This window comes from Petaurus breviceps, unplaced genomic scaffold (assembly GCF_028583685.1).
Source record: "Petaurus breviceps papuanus isolate PSGF00001 unplaced genomic scaffold, PetGlider_PUasm1.0 90825, whole genome shotgun sequence".
NCBI lineage: Eukaryota > Metazoa > Chordata > Mammalia > Diprotodontia > Petauridae > Petaurus > Petaurus breviceps.
Window position 1 is genome coordinate 3,879,039 of NW_027187353.1, and position 18,989 is coordinate 3,898,027.

At 45.9% G+C, this 18,989-nt stretch overlaps 1 protein-coding gene across 1 annotated transcript; it reads left to right on the forward strand.

Moving 5' to 3' along the window:
• The first annotated feature begins 15,649 nt into the window (after window positions 1–15,649).
• Window positions 15,650–17,555, forward strand: RPP25 (ribonuclease P and MRP subunit p25). Its single transcript, XM_069071515.1, has one exon. The coding sequence runs from the start codon at window positions 16,022–16,024 to the stop codon at window positions 16,622–16,624; it is 603 nt and encodes a 200-aa protein (XP_068927616.1). The 5' UTR covers window positions 15,650–16,021; the 3' UTR covers window positions 16,625–17,555.
• Window positions 17,556–18,989: the final 1,434 nt, after the last annotated feature.

Sequence of the window (18,989 nt, forward strand, 5' to 3'; positions counted from 1 at the left end):
ACACACACACACACACACACACACACACACACACACCCCCCCCCCAGTAAGGCAGTAGGGAAGGCATTACTGAGGCAAACTGAGTTGAGGTTGTGAGGAGGAAAGCTGGCCCAGAGGTAAAAATTTAAAGACCAGACAGAGAGCATCTGCTCACTAATTGGGCTCAGAGAGGTGTCCCACATGTACTTGGGAGAGCTAACAATCTCATGCCTTTAAGGATACAATTCAGTTCAATCCAATTAGTGTTTATTAAGGTCCTCCTGTGTACACAGGCCGTACTGGCTTACCCTTTGAAAGAGACACAGGGAAGAAGAAACATGGTCTCTACACCCTCGGAGCTCCCAGGCTGAGTGGCATGGCAAGAAAGAATAGCACATAAGAAACAAGAAGAGAACAGCACAGGACAGGGGGTGACTTGGTTGAACGTAATCAAACATTGGAATATATCAACTACTAAGCTCCGTGAGTGACTGAGAAGAGGAGAGGACACTGGCCTGGTGGTCCAAGGGAAGCCGGGATTTGAGCCAAGCCATGAAGGATGGGTAGGATTTGGTGGAAAGAGAGGAAATGGGCCACGACCACCATCTGTGCTGGCTGGAGTCAAAGTACATGTCCCCAAGGCAGCAACTCCCAAAGTCAGGGCTCCAGGTTTGTCAAAGGAGGTTCAGCTCCCTTAGTTTCAGCTTGTTACTCTCAGTTGTATTCAGTTTCTCTGAATCTCCATTCAACACCATTGGAAAAATGGTTCACAGTAGAGTGGACAGAATGCTGGACCTGGGATCAAATTCTGGACCTGGTTATAGGCTCAGGGGAAAAATCATTCCCCCTTTCTGAGCCTGAGTTGGCTCATCTGTAAAATAAAGATGGTGATGACCACTGGGGCTCATAAGATAATGAGGCAGCTAGGAGGCAATAGAGAGAGCACTGGGCCTGGACTATGGAAGACCCAAGTTCAAATCTAACTTCACTACTAGCTGTATGACTCTGAGCAAGGCATTTGGCTTTTTTTTTTTTTTTTGGCTTTTTGGAGGGGAAAAGGGAGGGCAATTGGGGCTAAGTGACTTGCTCAAGATCACACAGCTAGTTTTTGTGTTGTGTCTGAGGCCAGATTTGAACTCAGGTCCTCCTGACTCCAGGGTCAGTGCTCTACTCACTGTACCACCTAGCCACCCCCTCATTGGGCTTTTCTAAGCCTCAGTTTCCTTATCTGTAAAATGGTGATAGTAATAGCATTTACCTCAAAGAGTTGTTGTTAGGATCAGATGAGATACTTGTAAATCGGCTTAACACAACATCTGGAACGTGGCAGATACGATGTAAATGCAAATGATTGTGATCAATCAATCAGCAAGCATCAGTTAGGCTCCTACTGTGTACCAGGCTCTGGGGATAGAAGGTCAAAGACAGAAACAATCCCTGCTTGCAATGATTTTACATTTTAAAGGGGGAGAGAAACATACACACACACATGCACACGCACACGCATGCATATACAGATCATAAATATAAAGGGAATAAATGCAATTACATGCAAAGTCCTTAATTGTAAGGTGATTTGGGAGAGTGCAGTTGGGGAAAGGGATCACGCGAAAGGCTTCATAATGTAAATAATACACTTTGCAAACATTAGTGTGTTTATAAATGTGAGGATTATTTATTTTGGGTTGTTTTTTTTTAACCCCTCTCTCAACCCTAGGGTCTCAGTGCTTTGCCACAGACTTAGGCCCAGATTTTAGGTTTATGCTTATTCTCCTTCCCATTGGGGTCTTGTCTTCTCAGTCACAGGAAAGAATTGCCCTTTCCCTGGGTCAAAGGAAGTGCCCTGCACCAAGTAGAATCCAATAATGGCATCATCAATAATCTTGTCAAAATAAATCTAATCCTTCTTCACATGATTGCCCTTCTAACATTTAAGGAAAAGAATCATTCATTGTTCAAGGCTAATTTGGAAAGTCTTCAGGGAAGTGTCCCATTTTAAGTAAGGACATCCTCTTTGGGCTCCACTATGGATTTCCTTCTCCATCATGTTCCAACAGCCTTCTCTCTTTCAAGAAGCTCCCTCTGTCCATGCAGCCCTTTCCTCTGATAGGTCAGTCCCTCCCAGACCCTTTGTTTTTAAGGAAATAGGCATGCCTTCCAGGTTCACTCCTCTCTGGGCTGTTTTCCTGACTCTTTGGCCTTCTGTTTCCACCATGTGCTAACAGCCTTCTGCCCTGGGCCATGCCCTCACTTCTCCCTTTTTTCACCCCTCTGCACCAGCTTTCAGTTTCCTGATACTGTCTTATCCCATTAGAATTTAAGTGCCTTCAGTTCAGAGACTGTCTTTTTACTTGAGTATTTGTTCCCAATGCTTAGCACAGTGCCTGGCATATAATAAGTCAACACTTAATAAATGCTTGTTGCCTTGCTTGATTTGTCATCGATGAGATAGAGTGTGTCCAAAAAAGACTGACCAGGATGTCTCGAGTACATGCCATAGGAAGCTTTCTCTTCTTAGTAGAGAAGAAAGCAACAAAGGAGAAAACTCTCCTCTCCATTGTCTATTATCATCAGCCTATCCACACAAAAGCAGAAGTTCTATTCTTTATTTGAGCCTTGCTTTTCTCCCTTATAACTTAAAAAAAAACTCAACAACTTTTTTGTTATCCTTTGCACTTTGTCACTAGCTTCAACATTTCTGACACCCTACTTATGCTGCTTTGCCATGCTTTATTCTTCTTTAGCTGATCTTATTTCTGTCTTCTGTACATGTCTTTTAAAAATTCAAGTCATTTGGTGAAATCCTTGTACCTGCACATGTGTCTTTATGTAGCCCTATGTTAGCTCTGAGAATCTTTATCCTAACTTCCTCTCTCATGGATAAGCCAGGTTTTAGATCGTGGCAGATACATTTCTCTCCCCTCTCCCACAGTTCCAGGAAGACCCTTGAGGAACTTTCTCTAATGCCATTGACTCATTCCCCCATTGGTGCATTGTTCCCCTAGATTATCAGTTGAGATTTATTTAGCCAAACAGCGTCCAGCAGCATTGTTGGGGGTTTTTCCTTTAAAGAGAGGGATATTTACTAAGGAGGTACAGTAAGCATAGTTGGTACAAAACATCCCCCTCAAAAGTCTCTGTCATATTCTCCCATAAATATATACAGTGAAAACAAATTTATATATATACACACACATACATACATACATAGCCAAGGGGAAAGTGGGCTCAAGCTTAGAGAAAACATGTAGCCAAAGTGGTAACAGCTCCTGGGTGCTGGGAGTTCTTTTTCCATTTTGGAGGCACTTGGTACATTCTCCTTCAGGCAGAATGCAGTCTCTTTGCTGGGTTCCTTGCACAGCCATGAGTCTAGGCTGTCCTTGGTTCCCAGTGTTGTAGACATTAATGCCAGATGGTCTAGGGACACAATTTAGGACACAACAAAGGGAAGATAAGAGCTCTGCTGTCTCCTGGGTATTATGATGCTAGGACACAATGAGAAAATGAGAAATTCAGAACCTTCTGGACCCTTCAAAGCTAGAAGGTCCTCTTCCTGTTAGAGGCCGGTAGGTTAAGGGGTAAGGGATCACAAGGCTGATAACTTACACCAGTCCTTCTACTTTATGCATCCACACAACTTACCCAGCATTCAGCTTTGGGAGAAACCTGACTTCTCAACAGGAGGAGGCACTTTTTTTTCCACTTAGGCATTCCAAGAAAAGTTGCCAGTTATAATAATGTTGCTCTTCTCATGATCTGGGGTTTTCAAAAGCAGGGAGGAATTTTCTTTTTATTTTAAAGTATGACTGTTCAAGCACAAGTCACATTTAGAACAGGTTGTCTATTCCAACACATAAAAGGGAATAATGCTAAGCAATAAAGAATAATAGGACGATTAGAACTGAATCCAATGAGTTGCTATCACTACTGCCATTAGCTGGGAGGCTATTATTCCAGTCTTGTTGGGACACAAGCAGTTTTTGCAAGGCTTTCGATTAGCCATTCACAATCCACCTCCACTGAGCAGTCTGATAAAAGCCGAAGTTGAAGCGTCTTTCCAGGGGCTTCTCTAGCCAATGCTGATCCTTCTCTAGTCACAAGCCTCCTCCTGCTGCTGTAATTCCACCTATTCAAGACAGTCCCTTGTTCTTGTCAACAGCATTCACAAGCAATCTAAGACATTTCTGTGTTCATAAAGTGGATGCTAGAGAAAATGAAACAGAAAGGGACAGGCAAAGCAGCCTGGGAACTCCAGTGCAAGCCCAAATAATTGAGTCCGAGCTTCATATGGGGAATGGGGGACCTGGAGTCCCCAGGCCCCCACCTTTGTGCCCGGGTAGGGAAGGAGTCTTCTTTCTTCTACTCCCCAACTGGAGGCACGCCTTTTGTTTTTGAAAGCTGCCTCCAAGAAATCTGCCACAGAGAAGAGACCTCTTTTCCTACCAAATATAACACCCCATGTCATCAGTTTATCTGGTTCAGCAACCAATTGTAAGAACTCAACCTAATGATGAGTCATGGATAGCTGGAAACCTAGCATATGCTAGGGGTTGGAGATGGGAGAAGAAATCTGTTTTATTTTGACAACACGTTCATTTTGGAATATATTCTTCTTCTCTCCCCTTCTCTGAAAGTCAAAGAATAAACAAAGAAAAGGGAAAAAAGAGTGGTTCAGCAAAACTAACACTGACAAACCAAAACCACATGAGCCAGGCCTGAAGCACATTCTAATGAGCCACATACAAAATCTCACACCCCTGCAAAGATGGAAGGCAAGTCTATGTTCTCCTCTCTTCTTTAGGACCAAGCACAGCCATCAAGATTACACAGCACTCAGTTTATGAAGGTTTTTTCTTTTCATTTATGTTATTGTAGCCACTCTGCATATCATTTTCCTTGTTCTGTTTCCTTGGCTTTGTGTCAGTCAAATCTTCCACATTTTATTTACCCATTCCCCAGCTGATGGGTACCGACTTTGTTCCCAGTTTTTTGCCACTGTGAAAAGTACTACTAAATAAATATCTTGGTGTACCTGAGGCCTTTCTTTTTGCTATGAACCTCCTTGGGTTATATGGCTATGGGAGGAATCTCTAGGTCAAAGGTAATGAATATTTCAGTCACTCTCTTCAAATGATCCCAAGTTACTTTCAGAAGGGTTGGACCAGTTCACAGTTCCACAAACAATACATCTTTGAGATACATTGAAAGCTGATGTCTTTGTGTCTTTTTTTTTAATTAGCAAGGGAAAGTGGTTAGCATGGTTATCATTATTTTCTTTTTATACAAAGTGCCACACGATTGGTTGTCAGACTTAGCCTGGAGTTTCGACCGTTCAGCTAAAGCTTCCTCCAGCTCTGGTTTCTCTTTTCTTTCATTTTTGAGTGGTGCTCCCTTCTTCAGTTTCTTCAGCTTCTATGCCTCCTGGAAAACTCAAATGCAAAAAGCCTTCACAGCCAACCAGTGGTGGCACTGAGCAGGCCAGAGGAGAGAGGGTAAAATGTAGCCTGGATCCCCACTTCCTTACAAGTCTTCTCAACAAGTCGAAGCAGGTCTTCTATGAGCCTGATCCCTGCCTGGCTTCCACAAGGGTCCTCCATAGTCACAGACCTCAACAGTCAGTGCTATTAACTTGAACCGCAAGGAAAGCAATTTCAGAAGAAACCTTCTTGAATTTGTCACAATCTCTTCATCTTCTCCTTCTGGTTGGCCATGTCCACAGACAAGAGTCTTTTTACCATATCAAACTCATCAGTTCCTGGGACATTTGGAGGAGGGCAGCTTGGTGGCACAGTGGATAGAGTGACAGGCCTAGAGTCAGGAAGACCTGAATTTAAACCTGACCTCAAATATTTACTAGCTGTGTGACCCTGAGCAAATCACTTGACCCTGTTTGTCTCAGTTTCCTCATCTGTAAAATGAACTGGAGAAGGAAATAGCAAACCCCGCCAAAAACTTTGCCAAGAAGACCCCAAATGAGTCAGACCCACCTGAAACAACGAAAGAACAACAAAGGTCGTCCATATGGCAGTGCTGGGCTGGCTTGGTTTATTATCTGCACATGAATGGAGAATCCAGAGGAATAGGCACTCTCTTCTCTTCTTCATTAGCTCTGCCATCCTGTATTCTCTCAAAACTCTCCTTCCCCTTAGTGTCTCTAGAATTGTGATGCCTCTGGCACAATTTTTTGCTGTGTGCATTTGGTCAAGCCCAGTCACTCATCACCGCACCATCCTCTTTGGTGCCATTTCCACTTCTTCTATCATATTGGCTACCAGAACCACAGTGTAGAAAGGGTAGGAGTGAGATTCTTTAATCAGAGATGAGAAGAGGCAACCATCACAACACAGCTCAGTCTATTTCATTTCATTTATTTGTTGTCCTGGTTTCATCTATAAATGCTCTCAGTCATCTGGCTTAGCTGGGTCTCAGTGGTCCATTTCCCTTTTCGCTGTCTTTTATTGCTTTGTGAGATTGTACAGTCTATAACCTTCTATCATTCCTCTCCATAAGCTTTGAAAATTAACTTGTACAATTTATAGGATGACTGACACTTTAAAAGACTATATGGTTCCAACCAAGCCAGTGACCAGTTAGGACTTCAACTGACTGATACTGCTGAAGCATGGGTCCCCCACTCCTGTCAGAAAGGCAATTTCCTAGAGGAGCAAAAGGAGATGGGCATTTTTCCACATAACCAATGTCTTGCTTTGTTTTTCTTGCCTGTGCTCATTTGTTCTAAAGGTGGGATGAATTATGGGTAATGAAAGAGTTATAAAAAATGGAAAAGAACATCAATAAAACATTTTAAAATCTCCAAATGAAAATATAAAAATTCACAAGGTAGACACAAACCAGGCAGTCTTATTACTACCATCTTAAATTCAATATGCACTTACAAATTGTACAGTACAGAAATAGATGGTTTCTTTTTTGGTTCTTCTGTGTATATTAAAATGTTCATTTTGTTGATATTTCAGTTTAAAATAAAAAAAATCTTTTAAAAAAGTAAATGACTTTTCCCACTTTTCTAGTCTGCCTCCTCCTTGTGCATTTCTTCCTAACCAGGGGTGGGGAACCTGGGGCCTTTAGGCCACATGTGACTTTCTAGATCTTTAAGTGAAGCCTTTTGACTGAATCCAAATTTTACAGAACAAAAAAGTTTCCTTACCCCTACCCTAACCTTTTTCTTCTTATACCTGTACTATGAACAGATATTGCCCTTAGCTATCAAGTCATCTTCTTTTGCTTGGCCAGAAGGTCAAGTATTTGCTGCCTGAGGTAGTTTCTGGACCCTTTTGATCTTCCAGTGGTAACTGTTTTGCAAATATTGTACTTCTTTAAGAAATAGTGCTAAGAAAACTAGCTGTGTGACAAGTCACTTAACCCCAATTGCCCTTCAAAAAACAAAAAACAAAATGGTACTAAGAGTCAAGGTTAGCCAATAGGCTTACTGGAACCCTACCAACTCTCCTCCACCCCTGGTAACATTAGATTCTATCACCAACTGGCTTCCATCCCAGGTGATAACTGGATGGTGGTAGCCAGGAATGTGCTAGAGCCACTCAAATAGCCTAGAGCTGATTGTTAAATATTCAGTGTGAGCATTTACACCTTGGAAATTGGCAGATTTATTTATGATTTATTGTTTTATTGATTTCTAGACTTTAGAAAGTAATAGAGAAAATGTTGACAATGCAGCTTAAATTTAAAAGTTTGTGGTATGTACAGGGTTTATTTTTCTCCCCCCCCTGCCCTCCCCACAGAGATCCAGTTGTTAAACATTTGCCGACATAGCACTGGTAGACACCCAGACTAAATGGGTAAATTGCCCTAAGATGCTGAAACTCATAAAGCTGCCCACCTATTCCAAAAGGAAAGTTATTGACTCTGTGGTTTTCCCTCTCACAACATTTCCATTTGGGGCATATTGTTCAACTCAGATTTCTAGACTGTTTTAGACATACTCTCATAGGTCATGGATCAGTTTTCCAGACTTAAATGAATTGATGCAAAATAAAGTAAGCTGAACCAGGAAAACAATATAACAATATGACTAGAACAATACCAGACAATAAATGACAATAAAACAATTGAAACCAAATGTTGTGGAATTATAATGAACACTATATGAAAATATATTATCTCCCTCCTGCTTCTTTGCAGAGGTGGGGGACCATAGGTGTGGAACATTACATTTAACATCAGGCTTGTTTTGATATATTGATTAGTTTTGCCAAACTATTCTTTTACTTCTTTTTAAATTTTTTTATTACAAGGGCTGACTAGGAAAAATTGAGGGCAAGACATAGTGGGAAATAAGTTACTTGATAAACATTTAAGTACCTACTATGTGTTCAGCATTGTGCTAAATGCTAGAAATACAAAGAAAGGTAAAACACAATTCCTGCCCACAAGGAACTCACAGTTTAATAGAAGTATAGGTGATATAAAGCCAAAAGATATTAATAAGGGGTTGAGTTCTTGTTGTTGTTTTTAAAAAGATTCACCTTTCCAGAGCAGATCTTCACCAGATGGCCAAGTAGAAAGAATACATGAGCCAAGCCCTGTGACAAAACTTCCAATACTCTGTCTCCTACTTTCAGGCTGACTAGGATACCTTATTGTGGAATTATCTTAAACTGACAATCCTCTCTTCCCAGGACACACTCTTCCATATGACTTATGTTTTCTTTTTCCTTTGTCCTTTTCCCATATGCTATAGTCTTTTCAATCAGCTATGTAAGAGAGTTGGATACTGCCCAAGGTGACTTGTAGTAGCTTACCTTAAAAGCAGCCAAAGAGTCACACAAACAAAATGAACTGGACCTGATGGAGGATGCCAATAGGTTTTACAGGAACTCTGATCCTTATCAAAGACCAGAATGCCTGCTATTCAGTCTGGAAAAGAATTCAGTAGGCCGAAGCAGACTTGGAGTCAGAATTGTAAAAGTTTATTGTTACACTTTACAGAGGGCAAGGGTCCTTAGGGGACCTGCAAGTTTATTGTTACGATGTACAGCGGGCAAGAGTTCTTAGAGAACCTGCAAACTTAAAGAATTTATAGGCATAGTTTTTAAGGAGTCTAGGCAATTAACCAGATGTCAATTATGCTAGCTAGGTGAGTAAGGGTGGGATTTGGGAGGAGTTAAAGAGTGGTCAGTGCTTAAAGGAACATGTACTTTTAATGTCAACTTGGAAGGTGTATTGCCCATAATTCACTGGGAAATAGCCCAAGGCGGGGCTACCTGGAGGTGTGGTTTTAGGCCTGAAACAGTCACTAAGTCAGCTGACTGAGAAGTGCCTAGTCTGCTACCCATCAGTGTCATGTTTGACAAGATGGATGTTAGGAACCAAGGCTAATGGAGATTCAGTATGTGGATAATTAGCTAAGGAGTTACCTATAGATAGGGCCTTAAAGGATCCATGGGTCCAGCTAGCCACTTTACTAAGGAGATATAACATTTGCCTAAGCTAAAATGTTTATAGATGGTTTAGTGAAGGATTCATAGGTGTAGTAGCTTGTTATTGTTCCAAGCAGAAATAAACAGTTCATGAGTTGTTGCTGGGCAGAGTTAATGCTCTGAGGTTGGGGAGGGGGAAATGTGATTTTACAGACTGGTTTTACAAACTGATGTTACAAACATAGATCCCAAGCAACCCATCAGACCCCTGCAGAGATGTGCTGGAGCCAGCTCAAATCATCTTGGGAAAGTCGATTGTTAAATTTTCAGTGTAAGCATTCACACCTCAGAAATCAGCAAATGCTATAAGTCAAGACTGATTACTTGTTTTGTTGATTGCATAGACTAAAGAAAGTAATTGGGAAATGTTAATAATGCTGATTAAACTTAAAAGTTCATCATATGTACATTTTTTCCAAGAGGTCCAGTTGTTAAACATTAATAATAGCACATCTCTACCTGGAGGCTCCTTTTTTTACCATCTGAGTATGGATTATCATCTGGTACTACAAGGGTGTTTTTTTTTTCTTGTAAGGGGCTCAATCTCAATCCTAGAATAAATCCTTATCTACCATATGTATTGTGAATGAGCAGGAAAAGTACATTGTGCATGTTTTCCTTGACTCATAGAGGCAAAGGGGCTACTTCAAGGACCCAATGGAATGGTATGAAGGAAGGACATGGGAGCCAGACTACAATGTACACATCCCCAAATTAGAAGGAATCCTCCACCAAAGCCATCTCACTAAGCTAGAACTAGAACATGAGCACAAGAGTCAGGAAATGCAAATCAGGCCATTAAAAAAAAAATACTGGCTTTTGGAGAATCAGATTGAATCAGACAAATGGTCAGCTCCCTGGCTCTCTCAGAATTTCGCTTCCTAATCTTGTTTGGCCTCTCTCAGCTCTGATTCTCTGCCTGCAGTCTTTCTGCCTATCTCAAATTTGGATTTGGCACTCTGAACATAGTTTAGTATGAACCCAGTCTGAATTTTTGGTTTATGCTTGCTCTCCTTCCAACTGTCATAGCCCCCAGAGCCCCTGGAGGATTGCCTAATCATTGGCACGTGTTGGCTCTGCCCCAGGTGGGAAGCAAAACCACTCACCGCAGATGCTCAGTAAATGCTGTGACTGACAGCTGTTGCCTCTCTCCCTGATTCTTTCCCCTTTCTGTTCTTCCTCTCTATCTAACCCTCTTTCCTCCCATAAAGCTTCTGTTCTCGATTTCTTTCTCTGTCATCTTTTTCCCCTCTCTCCTTCCCTTTCCCCCCCTATTAATCTCTTTCTTTGGTCCTTCTATTCTATCTTTTCCTCCATTTCTTGTCCTCCCTTCCTTTCCTCTTGCTCTCTAGTCTCCTATCTTTCCCTTTTTACTTTCTCCCTATCCTTCTCTTTCCTACCTTAGCCAGTTTTTCCTTTTCTGCACTAACCCTTTTCCCTCCATGTCCTCCAATCCCCCCTGCTTAATGCCCAAGAACAGCCTCTTCTCTCTTTTTTCCTCGCCTCTCGTCTCCTCTCCATGTGCATGAGCTCATGCCCCCATTTCCAATGTGCCGTACCAATGAACCGCTCTGTTGTCCTCCAACAAATAAGCTGACATGGTAATGAATGGCTTCAGATGGTAATTAGTGATGGAGCTGCTAATAATGAAATTCATTTACATTTTAAGTACTGCAGTGGGAGCTGGGAAAGAAAGGCAGGGAGGGTGTGAGAGGCAGTCTGGGGCCTTTTCAACCCTCCCTCCTTCTCTGCTTCCCCCGCTCCCACCCAGCCTGGCTGAGCTGAAGGTTGTTCTGTACCAATCAGTGTTACTGATGTGGAAACTATTTAACATGATTGCCTCCTCATCTTCCCCATTTAGGAAACTGTGTGAGGAGAGCTGGTTAAGCGGTGATTAGATGGTACACGCTGGCTTGGATTTAAATGCCCAATCAGAGGCACACAATGGAAGAGGCAGCCCGGCAGGGCTGGAAAAGAGCAGAATTAAGCAAAAATGTGTGCTGGCAAAGCTTCTGGCCAAGCATCTTTGAGCCCAGCCCCCATCCCTACCCCCATACACACCTCCCTTTCCAATCCTGGAACAAATCTCATGCTTCCCACCTCAGGAAGAAGGGGGTACATCAGACCTTTCTTCCTTAAGGAGAGGGACAGCTTAAAAGCCCTGGGAAGCACAATCTAAAAAGGGCCGTGCAGAGACTTTCCCAGACTTTGATTACCCCCATACAGGTGAGCATGTGTTACATGTGTTTGAGATGAGATGGAGAAGACGTGGTTCCTAGGGGCCTCGAATGTGGCCCCTCCCCCAGCTCTTAGACCCTAATTACAGACTATGAATATCAGACCTAGGAAGAGCCTCAGAAAGCCTCTTATCTGACCCCATTTTATTGATGAGGAAACTGAGGGCCAGAAAGAAAGAAATGTCTTGTCCAAAGTCAAATAGCGAGGGAGGCTAGACTAGAATCCAGGTTTCCTAACCAGCAGCACAGAATCCCTTTCGTTGGACCCATCGGATACACAATATTTGTGACTGCCTGAGGTGGAGAAAATAATTATTATGTATTTTTAAATGAATGCCCTCTTTCCTGCCCTCTCCCACTTAGATTCTGGAGTTGTCCAGTCTGGCTATACCTGGGAAGTCATTAAATGGGAAGGTTACCACAAGGATATATTTATTTCCATTTTTCAGCACATGTCCACCAGAATAGGAAAATCGAGGAGAAAGGCTTAATGTGTAGTAAGAGGAGTTGGACCTAGACATCAGGAAGAACCTCTCAAAGTAAGATGTATATCACCAGCAATAGATCTGACATTGACTGTAGGATCTCCTAGTGCCTAAGCTAAAGGCAGAAAACTCAAGGTGGTAGGTTGGGAAATGGGGGGGGGGGGAATGGGAAGGGCAGATGATTATATCACTGATGCTTTGAATGGATAGCAGGGACTGGTGGAGAGAAGGTTCTCTCAAAGCCTTGGGTTTTCACCATTCAAGAGTTTACTGATGAGGAAGATGAGACACACTCAAGAGAAAACAGAGGACAGGCTAGAAACAAATTCATGTTCTGGGTCAGCTAAAGCTACTAACTTGCCTCTGTTTCTCAGGGGAGGAGGGAGAAACCTCTCTTGAACAGGTCAAGGACTGGGCTGGTAGCTATTGTTGAGTTGAGGGGGATGACCCAAGAGACCTAGATTATTACTATGCAAGAGCTAAATGGCTCTCCTCAGGAGTGACCACGTGCAGAACATGGCCCCCTCTGTCCTTCAATTTTTGTGAAATTGCTTTCAGCAATCAGACAAAAGGGGTGAAATGATCTTAAAATATTCTGGAAAGAGACAGTATCAGAGAAAGTGGAAGCAGAGATAGAGATTATAAGAATTTGTTTTAAAAGAGACCTTATAAAGATCACCTAGTCCAATCCCCTCATTTTCCAAAGCAGGCCCAGAGACATGAAATTACTCAGTCAAGGTCACCCCTAGAGTAAGTAGCAGAACTGATACTTGAAACTGGGTCCTTTGACTCCAAATCCAGGGTTCTTTCCACTCCATGTCCTTGCCCATAAATAGATAAAGACTGAGATGAACAGACAGAAACAAAAGGTTCAGCTAGAGAAGAAAGACAGGGAGAGAGACATGAAGATAGAGACAAAGGAACAGGAGAAAGAGGCAAGGGAAGAAACAGAGAGAGAGAAATGTAGTGATTGAAAGAAAGAGTTCAGCAGTTAAGTGCTGACATTTATACAGTACTCTTAAGTTTGCAGATTGCTTTACATTTGACAGAAAGACAGAGAGAGAAATAAAGAAATGACAAAGAGAAGAGAGGTTAAAAGAAGAAAGGAGAGTAGAGGAGCCAGGGGCCAACAGAGGTGGTGCAACAAGGAGAAAGGAAGGAAGGAGGCAAGGTTATTTTATAAGGGACCCAGGCCATTGCAGAAGTGGCAGGGTAAGGAGGGTCAGGTCCTATCACCAGGACCAGCTTCCACACACACATACACCCCCACCAGAGTAAATAGGGCAGGGGAACTTGCACCTCAGTAAATGGATATTGATCCGATTTCCCTTCCAGGGGAGCCGTTTTTCTTCCTCCTGACTTAGCTGCAGAGGTCACTAGATTCCTTCCTTCCTGCTGCTCTGCCTTCATTGCAGCTTTCTACATTACCCTCTTCTTCCCAGCCCTCCCTGCTCTCCACCTCAGGATAGAGAACAGATTTCTGACACTGGGTTTGGGCACCGAAGGGCATCAGACTACGTTCCTATCTCAGGGCTCCAGGCTACTCCCCTCAGACAAAAAGGCCCTAGCTGGGCAGCAGGGTGTGAAAATGGGGTTTCCTCTGCATGTTTATTCCTTCTGGGCTTTCTTCCCTCATCTCTCCATCTGCTCCACTGTCTTCCCACTTTTTTCCTCTCTCTCTTCTTCCTGGTCTTTCCTACATGTAGAGAAATCATCCAATTTCTGTCCCCTATTTCTCTCTCCTTTCTTCCTTCAAGAACAAATGAAAGAAAGCTGGTCGACTCTATGTCCTCAGCCTCAGAGCTGGACAACCTGAGGGAAGCTCAAATAGAGCTTCCTTAAGGACTTAAGGTACTTCTCTTGGAAGTGGGCTTCCCCTTTACAGTCTCAGGTCTCATCTGCAGCCCTGAAGGCAAGTACTCTGAATTCTACCATACTGATCCCTGGGGGTGCAAACTTTTATCCCTAGGACTGGAAAGTCAATGAGGCCAAACAAGGAAGGAGGGGAAAAGGGAATAAGCAGCACACACACACACACACCCCCTCCGTGATCCCCTCCCATAGAGGTTCTTGCTATCTCTTCCCTAGGAAGGGGTTATATAGTTCTCTGGACCTCTCCCCTCTCCTTCCTTATCAAAATCTATACATGCTTACAAAGGCTGTAAGAAACTCACCCATGCTCACAGGTTAATGGTCAATAAGGGTTGGAGTAGTTAGGGGACTCTGCTTAGTAGCACGGTATAATGCCATAACCCAAAGGTTACCTTAGAGCTGTGATTTTTTTCATTCTGCCTCCACTGACCCTTCCCACCTTCTTACCCCTTGGGAGTCTTCTTTATGTTCTTCTATAAGTTCTCCACCATCCCACAAGTCATTCCAAGAGCACTCCAGAAGTCCTTCGGTGATCACTGGCCTGTCACCTGCTTGTTTCCTTTTCCAATTGTACATGACTTTGGTGTAGTCTTTCATGAAAGGAATAGTGACATTTCAGGTGATGGTGATATGGAAAGTGAGGAAACCTTACAGGAATCTCTCAGATCACTACATAAAGCCACCAGGCTGGGTTTAGGATCACCATTTCTGTCAGGCTCCCACCCTCCGGACAGCCAATTTCTCAGGGACCGAGAATAAGAGTCTGCATTTCTATAGCATTTGGAGCTTCCTTGGAAGCAGTAGGCAATACAAGTAACTCCATTTCACAGATGAGGAAACCGAGGCTCAGAAAGGTGAAGTGGTCAACCCAGTGTTGAACAGCTAACTGATGGAGCTAGGGATTCTGCTTCCAAGTACAGGGAGACTGAAGCAAAGGGTGCGGGACACACGGGTTCTTACACCGATCAACCGCAGGAGCCCTGGCAAGTTGCCGCCCTCTCTGCCTAGCTTTGTAGCTCTTTGGCTCGCATTTCCCCTCTTTCCCCTTCTGTCTTTGCCTTCCAGGGATGTGGGAGCGGGATGAATCAAAATCCCTGGAGAGTGAAGAACTCTGGTCCCTAAGGAGCCCAGACGCTCGAATTAGTCTGTCTCCAACTTCCCCTCCCCCACACGCCCCCTTCCCCACAAGGGCTGAGCTGGGAAGGAGGAGGCCGTCAGCTGGGTAGAGCCATCGTCGCTGCCTCGCCGCCTGCACTTTGCTGACGAGAGCAGATACCGTCCTTGAGCTAGAGAGAACTCGTCCGGGAACTGGGGAGGCTTGGGAGTGGGGCTGGCTCGAGAGAAGGGAGTCTCGGGCTTTGGGAAGAGAGCTCTCTTCTATGTCCTTTCCTGTCCCTGCCTTCGATATCTCTCCCTTCCCGTCCCCTTCCCCTCTCCTCCAGCTCCTCTCCTCTATTCCCTTTCCCAGTGGGAACAAGTGCTGTCGGGACTCGGCTAGTGGGGGAGAGCTGAAGAAAGAGAGAGAACTCTAGGTCTCGGGTGGGAGGGTGGGAGAATGGGGGAGGGGAACGGCGGGGGCGGGACCAAGGCGGGGCTGAGGGAGGGACAGCTCCAGCGGTGAAAGGAGCAGGGCTCCTGGGCAGCCTCCAAGTCTCGAAAGAGGAGCGAGGCTGTAGTAGACCGGACGGAGTCTGGGCCAGCTGGAAGCTAGCGGTTTGGGGAGAAGGAGAGCAGAGAGACTTGTCCGCCCCGTCCGTCCCCGAGACGGAGCATTTGAGAGGAGGCCCGGGGACACTTGCGTCCAGACAGTCCCTGCGGGCGCCCCTACCCCGATCCGGGGGTGTCCAGGCCGGGGGGGAGGATGCGGGTCCGGGGAGCCCAGCGGGCATTCTGGTGCGGCCAAGGCCCCCCCGGTGGCTAGGGCAAGCGGCTGGTCCATGGAGGGCCTTATCAGAGTCGGCTTCTCCACGCTGCCCCCCGGCCGCGCATGGAGAACTTCAAGAAGGTGCGCACGGAGGACGCGGACACCGAGGCTGAGAGCCCAGGGCCCTTCGCCGACCTGGCCCCCGGCGCCGTGGAGATGAAGGTGAAGGAGGGCAGTAAGATCCGCAACTTGCTGGGCTTCGCCGCGGCACGCATGGAGCAACCGGCCACTCGCACCATAGTGTTTAGCGGCTGTGGCCGCGCCGTCACCAAGACCGTCACTTGCGTGGAAATTCTCAAGCGGCGGCTGGCCGGCCTGCACCAAGTCACCCGGCTGCGCTACCGGAGCTTACGGGAGGTGTGGGAGAGCCGCCCGCCTCCGCCCGGCTGCCCGGGCCCCAGCCTCAGCGTGCACAAGAACGTGCCCGCCGTCTCCATTCTGCTCTCCAAGGACGCCCTGGACCCAGGGCAGCCCGGCTACCAGCCCCCAGAGCCCCGGCCCGACGCGCAGCCCTGGGCGCCGGCGCTGGCGCCAGCGCCGCCTGCTGCCCCGGGACTGAAGAGGGGCCCCGGCTCGCCCGTGGCTGAGGAGAGGGCGAGTAAGAGGCTGCAGGGCCGCGAAGGGCCGGGCGCGGAGGGGGAGGGGAGCTGGGACGGTGCCGGCTGAGAACTCTTTGCTGAGGGAGTCACCCTTCTTAAGATCAGTAGGGTGGGCAGGCTCCCCTTTCCTCACACACAGGTTTCTGACTCAACCCTCATCACTGTCCTTTCTTGGACCCTGCCCCGGAATGACCCTTCACTGCCAGTCGCCTCTCCCCGAAAGGAGAAAGAAAAGCTCTGCATTTCGAGTGGACCCCCTTTCCCCTTCGCGCTCCTAAACGCAATTTTCAGAGTGTCGGAAACCAATTAGCGGAGCCTCGAAACAACCGCTGCCAGCCTGTAAGCCTACCTTTAGTCCCTCTGATTTCGAACTCCAGTCTCGCTGCTCCCCGCCCCCTTCTCTAATGGACACCCTGGCGTGTCCTGAAGGGGTGCATGGAGGACGCCCTCTTTGGAAAGGAGACACACGGGAATATGGCCATCAGGTGTGGGTCCTGCCCCATACCCCAGCGCCATCACTCCTTCAGACCTGGGGGGAGGGAGGGGAAGAGCCAGGGCGTTGGTGCAGGAGTGGTTCTTGTGAAAGTAGAACATGAATTCTTGGGAATCTCGAACATAGTTGAGGACATTTCTTCTGTCCCAGGCTGTCTCTCCAGATGCATCTGATCTCAGGGATGGACTTCGGGCCACTGAACTGACACTCCTAACCCCATCCAACACAATTCTTTTCCCATATACGGTCTCCCTCCTGACTCAGAAAAATCCCTAAGTCAGTGGGAGATGAGATCCTGAAAGGGAGAGATCTCTTAGTCTGGATCAGGCCTTTTGAGGGAGTTAAAGGTAAGGTAGTGGGGGGGGGGAATCGGACATAAAGACATAGTAAGGATTTGCAGCCTGACACATCGAAGGGAGAGAGGGACTCATTCCCCACATACACACTTTTTCTTCTTTTGTGTCTGTTTCCTTTATGAAGTCCTGAGGTCACATCTTAGGTTTGGGAGGAGAGGAGAGTTCCTCCCAAACCTAGATTTGGGATGGGTGATGGGGGTGGGAGAAGGGGTTGGGGTGGGAATGAATAAGTATTAACTCCAATGAAAAGCTATGGGATGAGGGAAGAGAAGTCTTAGGTAGAAGGCAGAGTGTTATGCAGATTCCCAGGATCCCCAAGCTTTGTCCACCCCCAAATGGAAAAGGTAACCCCCTACCCCAATCAATACATGTCATGTCAAAGGCCGAGTTTATAAGGTCAAACGCAGAAGCTGGATTGTGGGGGGTCTCCTTTTCCTGCCTAGCACTAAAGAGTGGGGAGCTAGTGAAAATCCTTGCTTCATGCATCAGGCCCTTAAAAAGCCTACCTGGAGGACACTGAGCTATGGGAGGGATACTAGAAGGGAGGGAAGAGGAGGGGAGGATGGGTAGGCACTTAAAGGAACTGGGCCTTGAGAATAATCAGTGGTTTGGTGCTGGCTGCAGTAACACCTTCATCTGGGAGCCCCTTCAATCACCCCAGAGAGACAATGTCAGTGTTATTGATGATAGTTCCAGTGACTTGTGGCTCCTAGCTCCTTTGGAATAAAACACATAAACAAGAAGATGGGGATGTTTGCTCTGGGATGATTTCCACTCCCCCTCACCTTCCTTCCCATCTTTCACAGGGTAGCATCCCTATCTCCAAGGAAGTAGACAGAAGGGGGGCCTCCTCTAGGGTTTAGTATTCTCTCTTGGGGGAAGCCTGTCACACTTGGAAGTTTGGTGTGTTGACTGTTATCCCTGCTGTCTTTTGAACAAGGATCTCAAAGGAAGTGCTCTCTGCCTCTACTTCCCAAAAAGGTGATGACTGGTCCAAGCTGGGGGTGGAGGGAGGGTACTTGTGAAAGATGCTGGGTAAAGAAGCACAAGGGATGACCCTGCTTCCCACCCAGTTCCTAACACCTGCGCCTCCCTAGTTGCCCCACCTCAAACTTGGGAAGGCCTTGAGTGCCTGAACAAAGGTAAATGACAACTGATACCTACTCTAGATGTCTCACATTCTCTGGGTTTGGCTTCCTGTGCCTTCCTTGCCCTCATCCCCAGTGCTAGTCACTATGAAGGGCTGAGATTGTTGTAAATGGAAATGGTACCAAAGCAAGCTTCTGGTTTTTCCTGAACCTCCAGGGTTCCCTTTTTCCCACTCCTAGTTAAGAATGTTGATGAAAAGCCTGACCCAGCCCCCTGAAGCCAAACTCCCAGCCTCTTCTGAAAAGGGGTTCTTTTGTTTTGTTCTTCCCTTTCCCCAGGGGCCATGGTATCATTTGGGGTCCTCCACTTCCCCTGCAACCCAGCTAGACTAGCCCCTGCTCTGATAGTCACACAAAGCCCCCTCTCTGGGGGAACTAGAGAGAATGTCTTGCCCAGCCTCCACTCTTAAATCCTGCCTCAAACCCCTTTGTGCC

Coding starts and splice junctions, on each gene's coding strand:
- RPP25 (XM_069071515.1), top strand. CDS start 16,022: ATGGAGAACTTCAAGAAGGTGCGCACGGAGGACGCGGACACCGAGGCT.